Source organism: Globicephala melas, chromosome 11, assembly GCF_963455315.2.
Source record: "Globicephala melas chromosome 11, mGloMel1.2, whole genome shotgun sequence".
Classification (NCBI taxonomy): Eukaryota; Metazoa; Chordata; class Mammalia; order Artiodactyla; family Delphinidae; genus Globicephala; species Globicephala melas.
The window spans coordinates 15457664-15476177 of NC_083324.2; the positions used below are offsets into that span (position 1 = coordinate 15457664).

The 18514-nt window shown below is 36.2% G+C and overlaps 1 protein-coding gene across 11 annotated transcripts in view; it reads right to left on the reverse strand.

Moving 5' to 3' along the window:
• The window catches only part of CHL1 (cell adhesion molecule L1 like), a 197535-nt gene that overhangs the window by 81001 nt on the left and 98020 nt on the right, over positions 1–18514 (reverse strand). For 10 of the 11 annotated variants that reach the window (XM_030867749.2, XM_030867750.2, XM_030867746.2 and 7 more), the window contains exon 2: positions 335–515. In XM_030867749.2, the coding sequence (XP_030723609.2) occupies positions 335–425 (91 nt within the window). In that variant the 5' untranslated portion in view covers positions 426–515. Of the gene's footprint in view, positions 1–334; positions 516–7939; positions 7962–18514 lie in introns of those variants that run through there. The other variant, XM_060308877.1, reaches the window with a different exon arrangement.

The following is an 18514-nucleotide window of genomic DNA, read 5'->3' on the forward strand; positions in this document are numbered from 1 at the left end:
ATAAACAAATCTGATACATAAAAGTAATAGCCGTTGCTAATATTGCAGATTATCTTACGTGGTGAAATAGCACCTGATCTATAGGTTATATTTCTTGTTATGTGCCAAGTTTGTCTAAGAGGCTAAAAGCTGCAAAATAATTAATTATAGCAAGCGGCCAAATGTAAGTCTTCTGAAAAATTTAAAAGGAGAACATGAATTCTGATGATAGATTGCTGTAAAATCTGTAGAAATATGGTAGAAAAATCACATCCTTAACATATAATTATTCTACTTAAAAATCAAAATGCAAATATGGACTTTTATAAGTAGGTATTGAATGTTGTCACTTTACCTGAAAGTGGTATATCAACAGCTGTTGAGAATTTTAACAAGAAGAAAATTAGAGATGTGATTAATCCTCTTCCACTTAACAGCATCCCCATTGTTCTTCAGGAAGGAAGCAACCCAGAAAGAATGAAAATCCTAATGTCTCTTCTTACTTTTGGTTGAAAGCTGAGAAGAACGTGGTTAACCTGGAAACAAACAAACAAAAGACTAACAAACTTAGGGATTCTAAGTTCATGTACTGTAAAAGGTCAACATAACAGCAATTGAATACATTTTTCTGTTGGTAATAATTTCCTCCTTATGAAAGTGTTCTCAAATAACTCCACACAAATCTTAGTTTTTCCTCTTTGTATTTAAAATAAAAGACAGTTGATAAATGCTATATGGTAAACCAATAAATCGTATTTTTTTGGTCAGAGGAATTTGTACTTGGAAGGTACTCTAGTATACTCTAATGAATGTCGGTGGCTATGAGAATAACCTCATTTAGGTCATTTCATTCAAAAGGTGACTCTTTCAATCAATTCTTTATATCAAGCATTCAACCCCATCTAAGTCATTCATTAAGTATCACAAATTTAACTTTTAATTTTCCTGGCAAAATACCTTTTCATGTTCAAAATTATCACACTAACAGATGGTGAATAGCAATATACAGGGAAGGGATAAAGGAAAAACAAATGGATAAGGACTGGCCATGTCAACTAAAATTTCCAAATCTAGGCTTTATTCAAGCAGAAGACAAGAGCATCAGTTACTTTCCACTTCGGCAGAATGTTTATTCATTCCAATGTTGACATAAATAGAGTAAGGATTAAAATATCAATTTTCCCTTACTTTCTCTTATGATTTTCCTTTTCTTCTGAAACATTATGATAATAGACATCCAAACGTTGTTTATAATGTATTGTTTTTCAATCAAATCAAAGATTCTTTAAGCTCTAGAGTAATTTACAATTTTTAAAAGTTTCACACACGATTTCATGTAATCCCTTAATAACCCTTTTATTCCCCTATCCCTAGGATTACCCTTGCCCCAGTGATAACCATTACTTTGTTCTCTGTATCTGTGCATTTGCTTCTTTTTTGCTTTATGCACTAGTTTGTTATATTTTTTAGATTCCACATATCAGTGATATCATACAGTATTTGTCATTCTCTGTCTGACTTATTTCACTTAGCATAATGCCGTACTAGTCCATCCATACTACTGCAAATGGCATAATGTCATTTTTTTTTAATGGCTGAGAAATATTCCATTGTATATACAATACCACATCTTCTTTATCCATTCATCTGTTGATGGATACTTAGGTTGCTTCCATACCCTGGCAATTGTAAATGATGCTGCAATGAAAGTTGGGGTGCATTGTGTCTTTTGGGGGTTTTTTTGGATGTATACCCAGGAGTGGAAAGCTGGGTCCTATGGTAGTTCTACTTTTAGTTTTTTGAGAAACCTTCACACTGTTTTCCACAGTGGCTGCAGCAATTTACATTCCCACTAACAGTATATGAGGGCTCCCTTTTCTCCACATCCTCTCTTATTTGTGCTATTTTTGGTGATAGCCATCCTGACAGGAGTGAGGTGATATCCCATTGTGGTTTTGATTTGCATTTCCCCGACGATTAACTATGTTGAGCATCTTTTCATGTGCCTGCTGAACATCTGCAGTTCCTCTTTGGAAAAGTATCTATTCAGTTGTTCTGCCCATTTTTTAATTGGGTTGTTTGGGTTTTTTTTAATGTTGAGTTGTATGAGCTGTTTATATGTGTTGGATGTAAAACTCTCCAGAAACTGGGCATAGAGGGAACATACCTCAACATAATAAAGGCCATATATGACCATCCCAAAGCTAAAATCATACTCAGTGGTAAAAAGCTGAAAGCATTTCCTCTAAGATCATGTACAAGACAAGGATATCCACCCTCACCACTTCTATTAAACATAGTTTTAGAAGTTGTAGCCACAGCCATAAGAGAAGAAAAAGAAATAAAAGAAATCCAAATTGGAAAAGAAGAAGTAAAACTGTCACTGTTTGCAGATGACATGATAATATACATAGGAAATCGTAAAGACACCACCGAAAACTGAGAGCTCAGCACTGAATTCAGTAGAGTTGCAGGATACAAAATTAATATAAGAAATCTGTCACATTTCTATACATTAACAATGAAGTAACAAAATGAGAAATTAAGGAAACAACCCCATTTACCATAGCATTGAAAAGAATAAAATACCTAGGAATAAACCCAGCTGAGGAGGTAAAAGACCTTACTCAGAAACCTAAGACACTGATGAAAGAAATTGAAGATGATACAAGCAGATGGAAAGATATACTATGTTCTTGAATTGGGAGAATTAATATTGTTAAAATGACCATATTACATAAGGCAATCTACAGATTCAATGCAATCCCTCTCAAAATGCCAAGGGCACTTTTCACAGAACTAGAACAAATGATTTTAAAATTTGTATGGAAACACAAAAGACCTCGAATAGCTGAAACGATCTTGAGAAAGAAGAACAGAGCTGGAGGAATCACACTCCCTGACTTCAGAGTATACTACAAAGCCACAGTAATCAAAACAGTATGGTACTCGAACAAAAACAGATACATAGATCATTGAAATAGGATAGAAAGCCCAGAAATAAACCCACATCCTTATGGTCAAGTAATCTACAACAAAGGAGGCAAGAATATACAATGGAGAAAAGACAGTCTCTTCAATAAGTGGTACTGGGAAAACTGGACAGCTACATGTAAAAGAATGAAATGAGAACATTCTCTAACACCATATACAAGAAAAAAAACCAAATCCTCAAAATGGATTAAAGACTTAAATGTAAGACCAGACACTATACAATTCTTAAAGGAAAACACAGGCAGAACAATCTTTGACAAAAATTGTAGCAATATTCTTTTGCACCTGTCTCCTTTAGCAAAGGAGATAAAAGCAAAATTAAACAAATGGGACCTAAGTAAACTTGCAAACTTTTGCACAGCAAAGGAAACCACTGACCAAATGAAAAGACAATGTACTAAATGGGAGAGGAAATTTGCAAATAATATAATGTATTCATAAAAATGAATTGGCTTCAAAATGTGATAATTAGTTTTTTCAGGTACATAAATTTTTCCATAAAAATAATTTATTCACTTACAACTAGTAGAAAAATTAATTCCATACAGTCAGATAAGACATTAAATTTATATTTAACTCCAAATATTTTGAGTTTTTTATTTCACCTCAAGTTGTACCTCAAGATATTATGGACCGGTACTTTTCATATACTTATGCAAGTAGGTAAAATTTAAAATAGGAACTAATGCTGCTGTTTAGCTGTTTGAAAATTTTGAGAGTCTGAAGAGACAATAATCTCATTTATATTTTAAGAAAAGTTACATTGAGCACTAAGGAAAATACTGCCATCCACCCCACAAAACGTTGTGAATGTTTGTTCTTAAATTAGAGTAATGTCATTACTCTACTTTGTCTGACATCAATTGACCCATTTGTAAAATGGGAATTGGAAAAAACAAAAACAAAAACCTACCCTTGGGCTTCCCTGGTGGCACAGTGGTGGAGAGTCCGCCTGCCGATGCAAGGGACACGGGTTTGTGCCCTGGTCCGGGAAGATGCCTCATGCCGCGGAGCGGCTGGGCCCGTGAGCCATGGCCGCTGAGCCTGCGCGTCCGGAGTCTGTGCTCCGCAACGGGAGAGGCCACAACAGTGAGAGGCCCGCGTACCGCAAAAAAAAAAAAAAAAAAAAAAAAAAAAAAGACCAAAAAACCTACCCTTGTGTGGTTCAGAATAATTCCTAAAATAACAAATAACTTACATTGGTAATTAAAAATATTTTCAAATGTGTCATTATGTTAAATGACACCTATTTTCCTGGTGAAAGAATTATTCCAGTCAACAAAACAAAATGTGAAAAAAAATTGCTTTCATTATAAAAAGCAGAACATTGCCTAAGGACAAAAACTCAGTTCTGCATATTTGTATAAACTTGGGGGATACTGAACCATTTAGCTATTTCTAAGATGAAAAGTCAGAAGGAAATATTAATGCTGTGGGCTTTGAATTTTCCCTTTCCTTCTCTCTTCTGAAACACTCTGGTAATAGTAATCTAAATTCATTGTTTATAGTTATATATCACTCTTTACCTGCTATCTATTATTTAATACTCTGTTCCCTTAATATTCAATGCTGATTTAAGGGCATTTCATGTATTTGTTTAATGAGCTGTCCTCTATCTGTAAGGAATAAGGCTTTCAAATGCTAATAGGAGACCATATGTCCAGATTAATATATCATCCTACCCAGAAATAGAGAAAATACCAGACAATCAAATATGTGAGAACAGGCTTAATTTCAATTAACCTACTGATTTGGGCTAGTGAGCTCAACAGTCCCTAATTGCCATATTAAATAGCTTATAGATATGAATTGTTCAATAGTGATGATATGACTTTTGTAATTTTAATGATTTTTAACTACATGGTCTTGATGCAAGAAATTCTCTCCCATAAAAGTAGGTCACATTGAAGCCTTGGCTTAAAATAAGCCTATAAATTAAGCGCCATAACAAACACTGATGACACCAGCAGTTTCCAGAATATGGATAATGGTTAGTTTGATATCTGACTTTATCTCCTGCAGGGAGTAGCTTCAATTTACCTGAGACTTCTATGTTAAGAGGCTGTTATAGAAAAGTCATTGGAAGTTAAAATGTGACCCCCTACAAGCAAGACTCCATTATGTGATGATGATGACAGCCCCAAATAGCTTTCCTATTGAAAAGGAAAAGTCAGTCATAATCTCATTGTCAGAATGCATAAAGGACATACTATTTAGTAATTATGTTTTACAACAGTAAGATAGCAATAAAATTATGGTAGCAATAAAATTATGTTCTCACTTGTCTTTCATCCAAAAATATGAATTTAATGCCTCACACCAGACCTCAAGATAAAAGCTACTATTGGAACTCAGGATGGAGCTGACACTTAGACAAGAAAAAAATGTACTAAACTATTTTTGAGGCACAGTCACATAAAACGGATGTCTGAATGACATTAACTCAGATCCAAAAAAGAATCAATGAATTTTCATGAATCTGGACCAATTGGGTTACATCTTCTTACTATGCTAGCTCATCCTCGGAAAGAAGAAAATCATCCCTGACATCTCACTCAAACGGAAATAGATGTCTTCTTGTCATTAACATCTGACTCTTCCTGATTGCTTCAGCTTCTCCAGTATGACTAGAGTCACAATGATTAAGAACACATTGGTTTCGAGACAGCAACTGAAACATGGACAGGCATGCATACCACATGAGACACTTCCAATACAGCAATAAGGAAATGAAGCTCTTCGTTTCTCCAAAACAACAGCCTCTAACATACACACATCAACAACATTAGAAAGTGACCTCATAGATCCTTCTCATGTTCTTAAAATAGCTCCACTCTGGTAAATCTAGAAACAACTGACTCCCTTAAATTCATTTTCTGCTTTAAGAAATGGAAGAGAGTTGGCTTAGCCTTTTCATTCCACCTGGCCTCCACAAGTAAATGTCAAGAGACTGTGGCCTGCTGACCAGCCACAGAAGAGCGTGGTATGTAGTAAATAAGAACATGGAAAACGGAGTCAGTTTATCATGACCTCAAAGCGATTGCTCACTAATTATGTGGCCTTGGGCAGTTCACTTAACCTTTCTCATTCACCTCTATAAATGAATATGAGTTGCTGCCCTGTAAACACACTTATGATTGTTAAGTGAGGCAATAAATGTTTAGCATACGTGATAGGAGAAAAAATGAAATTTACTACTAGTGATAGCGATGGTCACTTTGTTGTTAGTGGTACTCGGGATATAGCCTCTAGTAATAATATTCTGATTCAAAGAGTATAGATAACTTGTATGGCTTCTATTTAATAAAACTGTAATGACCAAAAAATAAAACACTTTTCACTGAAGTATTCAATGGTGAAATGATATTAATTGATTTAAAACACTCTAAAAAAAGACTTTTTAAAAGTGTGGGGGAACTGTTATAATTTTTTTTTTTTGACTGTGATAGATTGATAACAAAAAGTCTTCAATTCTCCTTGATAACAAAAAGTCTTCAATTCTCCTGCATCCACATGCATTGCAAGATGACTTTACAGGTACTTCCTGACTTCTTAAATCTGGCCAGCCTTTGACCAATCGAGTGAGCTCTGAGCTAGGGCATTGCGTGTTTTTATTCTCTCTTTTGGAACTGCTCAGTGTAGACTGCACTAGCCTGCTGGAAGATGCACGACATCACCCATCACCCTCTGAAATCCTGGCCGACAGCCAGCCAGCCACCAATGTAAAAGGACAGCCATCCTAGACGAACCAGCCCCAGATACATCAGTTGGCCACATATGCAAGAGCCAGCCTGACCACTATCAGCCCAGACTGGCTAAGATCAGCAGAACTGCTTGACAGGTTTCAGGACACACTACCCCAAAACGTGATACTTTGGCATACTGAATATTTTAAGCTGAAAGAATTTTAGGAATGGGAAGACCCTTTGGCCTTCCCCTGAAGCAAATTCATAAAACCCTCATGTAAGAGTTGCTCTCCCTATACTGAGAGGAAAAGAAGCATCCTTATCTCCAAAGATGGAGGGATGCTGTCAAGAATCTAAATAAGCAGACCTTGCCAACTTTCTTGCAGTTTACTATACTTAGCTCAGATCCCTTTTGTTCTACCGTATTTCCCCACGACTTTCCGTTCTTTCCCAAACCTAGCATGAAAAAAACTCAGGTGTAACCACCTCTTCAGGTCTTCCTTCACTCCCTTATGAGGGCTCCCATATCACATAAAACTTACATGACATAAAGTTGCATGTTTTCTGTTCATCTGTCTTTTGTTACAGAGACCCAGCCAAGAGAGTAGAAGGAAAAATATATTATTTCCTCCTCCACACACCCAAACAGACAGACTTAGGAACAATAATAAATAGTTCTTGTATGAAATCAATCTGTTTTAGCATGGTTTGCAATGCAGAAAGAGCTAACTGATATAGTGCACATAGAATAAAAAAAATTGACACAATATTGATAATTGTTGAAGCTATGCAATAGATATACATGGAAGTTCCTTACACTATTCTATTTGGGGGTATATTTTAATATTTCCATAAGAGACATTTTTAAATGTTTATTCAGTTTGTGGAAATCAGAGATTAGCCTAAAATATTCCAACAGCAATAAGGAGATTCTTTTAGGCAAAACAAAGTCATGAGAACTTCCACTGGCATACTTCTTTAAAAAAAAACAAAATCATAGGCAGAAAGATTCCTTTAAGGCTACCACGCTAACCAGACCTCTTTTGTTTGAACTAGATTCAGAAGAATTTGGGTCCCTTTAACATAAGTGTATCTGTTCCACACATCCTGCACAACAAATAAATAATGTAACACAATGTCTGTTCCTTATTGTTTTATGGGTTTGGAATGTCCAACAAAAGAAAATATAAGCCCAATATATATAGTAATTATTTTAATCTGGGTAGCTGTTAGTATATATTTGATGTCTTTTGATATTTCTTTCATGCTTTCAGTCTTACCTCACTGACTTCGCATTGTTTCTGTTGGAGTCTGCTTTAAATTCCATTAATGAAGTATAAGAAAGGCAAAAAGGAATAAAAGAAGTGAAGATTACATTGTCACCTTGGACTATTATATGCTACCTTTCTAAATCAAAGAGAAACACAAGTATTTTAAAATGAAAGGTCTCAGGCTATTGTTAATATATTCTGAATAATAATAGTTCCCTAATAACCACTTGTTTTTTACACTTAACAGTAATGGTGTCATGTTTACTCAAAACATTTGATACTATTGTTCTCCAAGGTCCTGTTGAATTATAAACACTTTTATTTTTCCTTGAAGGCAATAATGTAACACAAATTCATATACTTGAATTTCAAAATAAAGACATTTCTACTCATTTTAAAAGGAATACAATCTGACCAGTGAGGTGAATGAATCAAAAGCAGCTTAGGAAGCCAGCTAGTTCAGGATAGTAAAATTTATCTTGGTGGTATTTTTCACATTCTTGGCATTTTCTGTCAATAATTATTCACAAACATGCGCAGGTCAAATTTCTAAAGAGAGACTATTATAAAGCAATTCCAAAGGGAAAAAAAACCAGCTCTTATGATCACTGCTTCTAAAAGCCTCATTTCTACTGCAGCAGTTACACAAAGCAGCCGTGTCAGCGGCAGTCCACGTGCCATTTCTAAAGAAGGCATAGAAGGTAAACGGTCCCAAAAAGTGCTGTGCTGACATTCCTTTTCACTAAGACACAGCATTGAGTTGTTGTAGCCACTGTGATTTCTACAGATCAGAATTAACTTCGGCACACTAAATCATTAAACATTTTTCTACTCAGGAAGCTTGAAATAGATCAGCAACCTTTATTATAGTCAGCAGGAAGGGATGTATTAGGACACTGGTGTCCAAATTGTGGTTTTAAAAATAACTCATTGGATTTGTGTAATAGTCTGGGACAGTGCCACAACACAGAATTATTTAAATTTTATTTTCTTTTCACACAATAAGGGCTTCAGAATCAGTGAGCTGCAACAGCAAGCGTCTTATATAAGGCTATCTGACATTTTCATGATGGGGTGGATGTCACCCTCACTTCCCTGTGACCTCAAGTGTCCCTTTATGAAACTCCTTTTTACATGCTTGTCAAGCTACGGCAAACTATTCCCCTGATTCAAGAATTAGGTCTTATGGGGAGGAAGTCCAGCGTACTTTGGTAAGACTAAAGTGTGATCTGAATCACTCAACACCTTGAAACTGGGAAAGGATAAACACAAAGAAAATGAAAAGGCTTTTTTTCACTGACATGCTTGGCTAATACCATAAATCAATTTACAAGTGGCAGAAACATGTTAATCCTGAAATAACTGCTAATGGCTTTTCGCTCTGAAAACAAAGGAAATATTGTACATTATGGCCAGATCCATTCAAATTCTGTTTCATGTCACTGAAGTGACAAGACAAAAGAATTGCTTCGAGTGGTAATTCATCCTCCCTACAGAAGATCAGAGAAATGTAGATTTTTATTATAAGCAAATTGAGGTTATTGGAAAAATGTCAGCATTAATAATTATGTTGAATAAACTAACACCATTAATAATACCAATTGTTTAATTAAATAGCAAAATACTGTGCTTGAGCTCTGACAGGAATATAACTAATATTTTTTTTGTTTGTTTTCCCCTTTATTTACCTACAGATCCAAAATTCTTACCAGGCAGTATTCTGAAGTGATATCTAATTCAAATTCTTTCAACATGGAGAAAAACAATACCACCATATTTCAAGGTCACTTGACTATAGGGATGGAGAAATTACGCTTCCACATGTAAGTCATGTTCTGAGTCATTTCTCACAAAACTCATATATCAGTGATGATCACATAGTCAGTTTTTTAAAAACTGAGGAATAATACAGATGTACTAAAAGACACAGAACTCAGGTGTACAGCTCAGTGAATTTTTACGTATGTATAAATTCATGTAACCACTTTTCAAACTTTTTAAGGAGTTCTAGGGACACAAGGCATTACATTAGCTTCCTTCCTAGAGGATTCCAGATGGCCAGTTCACAAGAAAGCAAAACCAGTTTGTGTTCCTCTAGCCTACTGGATCCAAATGTGGGTGGCACCTGGATTATGTGTGTGTGCGTGGAGGGGGGCAGTTTTGGTTGTCACAGTGACTGGGGAGTGCTGTTAGCATTTTCTGTGCAGGAACCATGGATCCTAAATGACCTGCATTGTTCCATGAAGTCCTGCCCAATGAACAACTGCCTTAGCTGAAAAGCTCCCCCTCCACCCCAAGCTATACTTGTGTTTAGTGTGCTTGGTGAAAAGAAGGTTGTGTGCTCAATAAATTAGGGATATGCTATATGCGCTATTATATGCACCAGTGAAAATTTTCAGTGCATATTAGCATATAAAGGCTGAGAACCTTATTTTGCTAAATTCAGGGTTTCACAAACTTATTTGACTATGAAAATCTGTTTGTGTATTTGTGTGTGTGTTTGTGAAATTTTCATCAAAATCCACACATGGAAGAAACTGCTTCATGAGTCATCATCAGAATAACTGTTAATGATGAGATCGATAATAGCTATCAGCCTTTAAACTTTACTGAGCAGTTTTTATGTCATAATTCCTTTTACGTTTAATTCTCATATCTGCATGATATAGATATTACAATGACATCTTATTTTATATATAAAGAAACTGAAATACAGAATGCCCAAGTCTTACAACTAAAATGTTGAGTTGAAGTTAAAACCAGTGGATTATGTTTCTAGAACCATTATTCTTAACTATTACATCTACAGCCCTTTAGAAATAATCTTCAAGATTTCAAGACATTTACTGACTATCAGAATAAAACTAGAAGAAAACACATCAAAATAAGTAAGAAATATTTGGAAAGCTACTATGGAAAGTTTGTTACTGAATAATTCCATCAGGTCTTGAATAATATCGCCTAGAAAAATTGGCTAAAATACACTAATAGAGCATTTCCTTCAGAGAAAAAATTATCTCCAACTAGATAATCTACAACTTTATATCACTCTAAAATTATCTCAACCAAGAAGAGTCCATCACTTCTAATTTGAGTGAAAACATTTGTGGATTATAGTCTCATCTAAAAAAAAAATCACTTTTCTAAAATAAGAGAATCGAAATACATAAAAGAAAGAAATTACAACAGATTTCTGAACTATAATCAAAGATCAACTCAGGATATAAGTTCATAAATTAAAGAAAGCATCCTTACAACTCCATTTCCTTTTTCTATCTCACTTCTAGCCCCACTTCACAATACCTAAAATTCCGGAAGATTGCTAAGAGCTTTTAACAAATAAACTATTGATATCTAGCTGTCAATTAGATCAAAGCTCAATTTTTTAAATTTTTATCCTCCCCTACTTTTCTCCTTTCATTAACTACTATCCCCTCTATTTATTGCCTCTTTATTTACTCCTTATATATTTCAACTTTGCTCAGTATCAATAAAGACATTTTCAAAAAGGAAATGGTCTACCCCCAGGTAAGTTAAAAACTCTCTTCCTTATCATTTAAGAGCAATGACACAAACATATGTGAAAATAGGTTTCATTGAGTCTGGAAGTCAATGCTAAAAACCAACCATAAGCAAGAATTTTATAATTTTTTAAAAGGATAAATTATATAGATATAATATTTGATTACAACTAATTATTACAATTTTTAAAAAAGAAAACTGATTAAAAAATATCCCTAAGTTTTGGATGGCTTTAATATGGTTTTTCACTTTTCTGTATTAGTCAAATGCTTTTCATGTGCACAGTCTACTTATAAAACTAAAAAACGGTTCTCAAGTTGTTTTTGCACCTGCCTCGTGCACGGATTTGTAAGAGATTGTACATTCCTCGAGGCAGGCACCAGATGCTATCTGCCCTTATTTTGCATGTCTAAAATGTAGGAGAGGGACTCCCCAGATGGCGAAGTGGTTAAGAATCTGCCTGCCAATGCAGGGGACACGGGTTCGAGCCCTGGTCCAGGAAGATCCCACATGCCGCGGAGCAACTAAGCCCACGCACCACAACTACTGAGCCTGTGCTCTAGAGCCCGCGAGCCACAACTACTAACCCCACGTGCCACAACTACTGAAGCCCGTGCACCTAGAGCCTGTGCTCTGCAACAAGAGAAGCCACTGCAATGAGAAGCCCGCGCACCGCAAGGAAGAATAGCCCCTGCTTGCAGCAACTAGAGAAAGCCTGCATGCAACAACGAAGACCCAATGCAGCCAAAAATAAAATATAAATAAATAACTTCAAAAAATAAAATGTAGGAGACACTCAATAAACCTTTCTGAATAAATGAATGAATTTCATACACATGTTCACAAAATATATTCTGCATAAACATGTACAATGTTGATAAAACTCTACACTTTTTTCTTGTTTACCCAAAGACAACTCAGAAATTAAATTTTCTGAATTACTTATTACAGTAAATATGGATTTGTGTATGTAAAACATTGATCTAAACATTGCTAGGCTTGTTCCAATAATAACAGCTAGCAGAAATAGAACTTCCAATGAATATCAATTTTATCAGTGTCAACTTGAGGCCAACTATATTCATAGCTTTTAGTGGTTCTGACCATTGCCAACAGAAGTGAAATATTTTACTTTCTAAAATTTACTATAGAATACTTCAACATAAACTATGTTAGAGCTGCATAGATATGATGTAATTTTAATCTATCCCATGGTGAGTTTAGATAATATTTGAAAGGTTTTAATCATAACTCTTAATTTCTAATCAAATGTAGCAGAATTGGCTACTACAAGTACTTCAGCTGTCTTTGTTTTCTAAAATATCAGATGGCTTGTTAATCACCAGGAAAGATGTTAGAAGAATGTTCTATAGTAAAACAAGTGGTGTTCAAGATACAGGTGGCCTTGCTACAAACGTTTGTCCCGACACAAGCACCGTTGCATAAATGGGATATAAAAATCAAGCAAGCCCTACTACAGACAATTTCACTGCACTCCAGGCTAAGGATCCTACTCATTCCCGCATTCAGAGTGTTTTCCTCACTCTCCAACTTGAAGGGTAGCTGAATCCAGCAGCTAGAACCGCAACTCGGCTGCCTCTACAGAAGCTTTCTTGCAGAGTTCTCTCACAATGCCTCAAAGGTTTAATGGCCAGGACTGCACTGAGCTGAGAGAGCAGAGGGTATAAGTGAGTGTAGTGTGCACGTGTGTGAGCACACATAGGTATGAGCACGTGTATTTCTTTGATGGTTAATAAATATTGGGTTGGCCAAAAAGTTCATTTGGGTTTTTCTGTAACAAACTTTTTGGCCAACCCAGTATTTATTCTCCTGGGAAACTTCAGCCTAAGACAGTCCTTGCCCCATAGCACCTGATAGCCAGGTTACGAGAGAGGACAAAAACCCTCTTCTTCCTCTAAGTCCTGGCAACTACCAGTATCTAGAAAAAAAGAACTAATGATGAAAAAAATGAATTGGATTAGGTCAAGATGCTAACATCAAGAAATTATTATATGCTGTAAACTTTCTATAAGGAGGCACTTTCAACAAAGATACTTATAAATCTGAAGAAGTTATACACCATTACCCTTAACCTTATTCTATTTCAAACTCTTTAAGGAATAAATTCCAACAATTGGTACTTGAGTGTGGTCTTATTTTTCTCTAATCTTCGAAAGGCACTTAATCTTATAGTGACTGGGAGGGTCATCACTGTTACCAACTTCTAGTGACTATTAAGCACAGGAACAGGTCACTACTAGGTCTTTCAGGGAGGACAAGGCTGGATGATGAAGGTAACAGGTCCATGATTTGGGGTATCTTCCTTCTGATTTTCTGTCTATACTATCTCACAAGCACTTGTTAATTTTTTCATTTTTTCTGTTTTGTCCCATTTCTTTTCCCATTTTCTGAGGCAAAAGCATCCGAGGCAATTTATTGGTTAAAAATGCTAACGGCCATATAGTAATACTAAAACTTTCGACTTATTTTCTCTCTAAATTTGTAGTTCATAAAAATATCCCTCTTGTCAATTCAAAACTTTTAGGTGGAATATAGTGAAGCAAATCAACTATGATTAATGAGATCTGGGGCATATTAAAGAAATAATATTTATGCATTATCACAGTCTACGGGTTGTCAAAATGGGATTTCTTTATTTATATTTATAAAAAGGTGTATTTTTTTTTGCAAATAGTCTGATAGATGTGTGAATGCCTAGTTATGCTAGAAATTTTAAGCTTGTCACCAAACAAGTCCTAAAAAGCAATCCTATTCAATTCAAGTCATAAAATTCAAAGGATGATTTCTAAGTACTTAAGAGAAATTTATAAATAGGTTATAATTTCCTTTGGCTCATCATTACTCTTTTGTTTCCTTCACCCAAAAGTTAGCTATTTTATTTTATTTTAATTTTTTAACATCTTTATTGGAGTATAATTGCTTTCCAATGGTGTGATAGTTTCTGCTTTATCACAAAGTGAATCAGCTATACATATACATATATCCCCATATCTCTTCCCTCTTGCGTCTCCCTCCCACCCTCCCTATCCCACCCCTCTAGGTGGTCACAAAGCAATGATGGCATTAGAGCTAACAAAGTTCATTCATCATTCTTTGTACTTTTATGAGAAGAATTAATGCAGAATCCTGGGCCCATGACCTAGATCTCTAAACCCTTTATATCTTGGACTCACTTTCCATGAATAAGAAATAAGAACAAGAAAGCAATATCACCTTATATGTTGTTCTGAACTGATTACCTTGTTTTATTTGTACAGTAACCAGTTAGATACAACTTTCTGTGGTAGAGTTATACAGCTTTCTTAATACATATGTTAACAATATGAAACAATCTTATGCCTTTTGATTCTAACACTAATAATACTTTTAAAATTGTACTTGGTATTATCACATACCATTTTAAATTTTTTGTTGTTTACCTATTTTATAACAAAAACATAACCCTGTGAAATTCTAACAGAAAATAATATATTAATATATAATATTAAAATAACAATTAGATTAATATTTAATTATAATAATTAGATTAAAAGATTACATACCTCCCTTCTCCCTCCACCCCACCCAGCCAACAATTAAGGTATGACCACTTCCAGACATTTTTCTATGGGAATATATATACTATAAGGATATAATTTATCTGTAGTTACATAAATGCTATCATATATCTAGGATATTCTGTTAAGTGAAAAAGGCAAGCTGTGAACAAAGAAGAACAAAAGAATGTTGGTCTACCACTCAGTTCCACAAGGGTTAAGTCATAACCCACTGTCTTTGCCCACCCACTGTGTCACCTGAAAGAAATTCAGGATGAAAAACAGGATGGGGCCCTCTGTGCTTTGGATATACAGGCCCTTAGATAGTTAGATGCATCTCTCAGGAAGAATTTTAATGACCCCAGATTCTTGCATCTCCCCATAAATAGAAAGGCACTAAAATCATTAACTTGAGATATCTGTTCTTTGTGATTAGCAGTAATCATTTACCAAGATGTATTCTTGACTGCATTTATTTCCTAGCCAAAAAAATACATACGTACATACATATACATATGTATGTATATATACACACGTTTGTGTATATATATATATATATATATATATAGAGAGAGAGAGAGAGAGAGAGAGAGAGAGAGGGAGAGGGAGAGAGAGAGAGAGGCTTCTCTTCTACCTTCAGAGCAGCTTTCTCACAGCTAAGTGAGTGGCTGCCTCCCAGGTTATAGTCACCAGTAAGGTCCCTGAATAAAACTTAAATCCACAACACTTATGTTGTGTGTCTTTCTTTAAGTCAACAAAATTATAGAGTGATATTTATAGAACTAAACAACTGAAGACCATGGGGCTCTTCCTGGGAAAGTCATTTCTTCTCATTTCAGTTTAGAAAAAGAATGACTGAAGGAAAAGCAAACATTTTAAACTTCTCCGGCTACAAATTATAATGAGGACATACGTTGCTGCCAGTATTATGAAAGTTTTTAAGTTCATCAACATTCCCAGCATTAGTTCATTCGTTGGATATTTCTAAGTACAAAGAACATTCTAAGTACAAAGAACATTCTGTCTACTATAGAAAATTTTCTTTAGTATTACATTTTGTGACTCCAAAGACAATACTATATGCATTGTGCCAACTAAAAATTGGCACTTGCCATCTGCCTCTACAAGGATTAAATCACAAGCTTCCTTGTGACTGCAGGGTGGAGATCAGGAACGAGGCACTCGGTGCTCTGGGAAAAACTGGCAGAACAGGACTTTGGATAGTTAGATATTTTCGGTAGATGATTTTATGAGCCCAATTCTTCATCCTCCCTTATCTAGAAAGGTACTAAAATGATAAACGTCGACATCTGCTCCTCGTGACTAGCAATAACCTTCTGCAAAAATGTGTGCTTGACTGCATGTATCCCCCTCTTCACCAAAATTACGTATGCACTGATCTCCCCTCCTCTTTGAAGCAGCTCCTCAGAGATATCTGAAATGCTGTCTCCTGGGCTATGGTCCTCACTTTGCCCCCAATAAAATTTAACTCACAACTCTTACATTGTGCATTTTTTTCAGTCAACGATTGGAATATCCTGAGTCACTCTCAGATGACAGTGACAAAGAAGGTGTCTCCTAAATGTTTTGATGAAACTTGATGTGAACTAAAAGTGACTTTTAGCCATGATAATATCTTCCTTGTTAGAGATCTTTCCCTTGAATGAGAGATCTCAAACTATCATCCTTTGCTACTAACATACCATTAGCCTTAATAAATGATACGCTAGAAGTATGCTTCTTTCATTAATGTTGTGGTGTGTCATACAACCTGAACGCAACAGATCTAAAAGAGTCAAAAAGGAAGTAACATTTATCCATGATCAGGTATAACTACCGTGTAATTTATCAGAGAGTAATTGATAAAGCTGCCATCCAACCACCCGAAGCGGGACTTCTCTGTGCAAGAAGATCCCAGGCAAGGAGGCAATTTCCATATAGTAATCACACAACAAGGGTAACTACTGTATGGCAATGATGTATCTTTTTACAAGTGATTTTCACAGCACGATTTCCGCATTTTGCTCCTTACACTTTTAACTAGACAATGCTGAGTCTCTGCAAAGAGCTAGGCAATTGCAAAGAAATCCATTCTCTGAGCAACCAGAAATCACCTCCATTATGTATTGAATCACTCAACAGAGGATAATGGTACTCAGAAGATAACTGCTGACTCTGACAAGTCATTTTTGCTTATTTCTTGGGTTACAGTTGCCACTAGAGGCTGGCAATCAATTCTCTGAAGCAGCAAAAAGTGTTCTTTTGCATTCTCCTTATTTTTTGGGGCGGCGATGTATAGCTGGAACAATCTAGTTTCTCCAGACATGTGTCACAAAAACGTGGCCTGTGGACTAAGCCGGCCATGCCTATTCGTGCACGCAGAAAAAGCTGTGGCGAAAGCTTCATGAGACTCCTCCCTCTCCTAATGCAGACCCTCTGGGGAGATGATGATTTCCTTCTATTTTGCTCTGGTTCCACAGCACTCCCTACCTGGACTGTATTATCCAGGTAAAGAAGATGAAGGTTAACAATTGTTTAGATAGGAAAACCTAATTTGGTATCTCACTCTTAGGAAACATATAAAAGTCTTACCTTGTTCTCTCAGGAAACGGTTGCTGGAAACCACCTGCCTTGGCGAGGCACAATGGTAACAAATTGCACGAGTTGTCTTGCAACAAGAGGTCCCAATAAGGAACAAGGTGCTGCCACCAAAAACTAACCGGGAGAGCTCAGGAGGGGCCAAAAGGAGGAGACAGGAGACACCTGCCACCTCCCAGAAACCCTCTCGCTGGAGTCCGTCTTGGCTGAGAGATGCACACACCACCAAGAAGGACGCTGAGACAGAACAAATACGGGCGAAGCAAGATGACTGGCGAGAGACAAGCAGGAAACTAATCCCATTACCGTAAAACCTGAGACTGCAAGCCACGTGACAGAGCAGTTCTCCTGGCTTGCCTTACCCTGCTGCTCTCCACCGGGGAGCCCCTTCCCAATAAAGTCTTTTGTTTTGTCAGCACGTGTGTCTCTTTCGACAATTCATTCTGAGTGTTAGACAAGAGCACACTCTTGGGCGCTGGAAGGGGTCCCCCGCCTTCCTTCAACAGTTCCACAGGTTCGGAATGGTCTAGATCCTGCACACATCCCTCACTGCTCTCTCTTTCGCTCCTAACTTCCCAAACACTCCAAACTATCTCTTGCCACAAGCCTCTGCCTCAGTCTGGATCACTCTTCACTTCCATCACCTTTTGCAGAGACAACTCCTTATCTTTCATTTCCCAACCCGCCTTTACTTACTTAGAAGGCCTTTCACTATCACAGGCTTCAGTTACACTGGGGTTTTTCCCCCCCTAGAAGTAAGACTTTTCCCATCAGAACATGTATACAAATTTGTAAGTACACATTCACTGGCATGATATCTGATGATATTTATCTCTCACTAGACTATAAACTCACGAGAGCAAGAATCATTCAGTCTTTCTCATTGAATGTGCTTTCCCCTTCACTC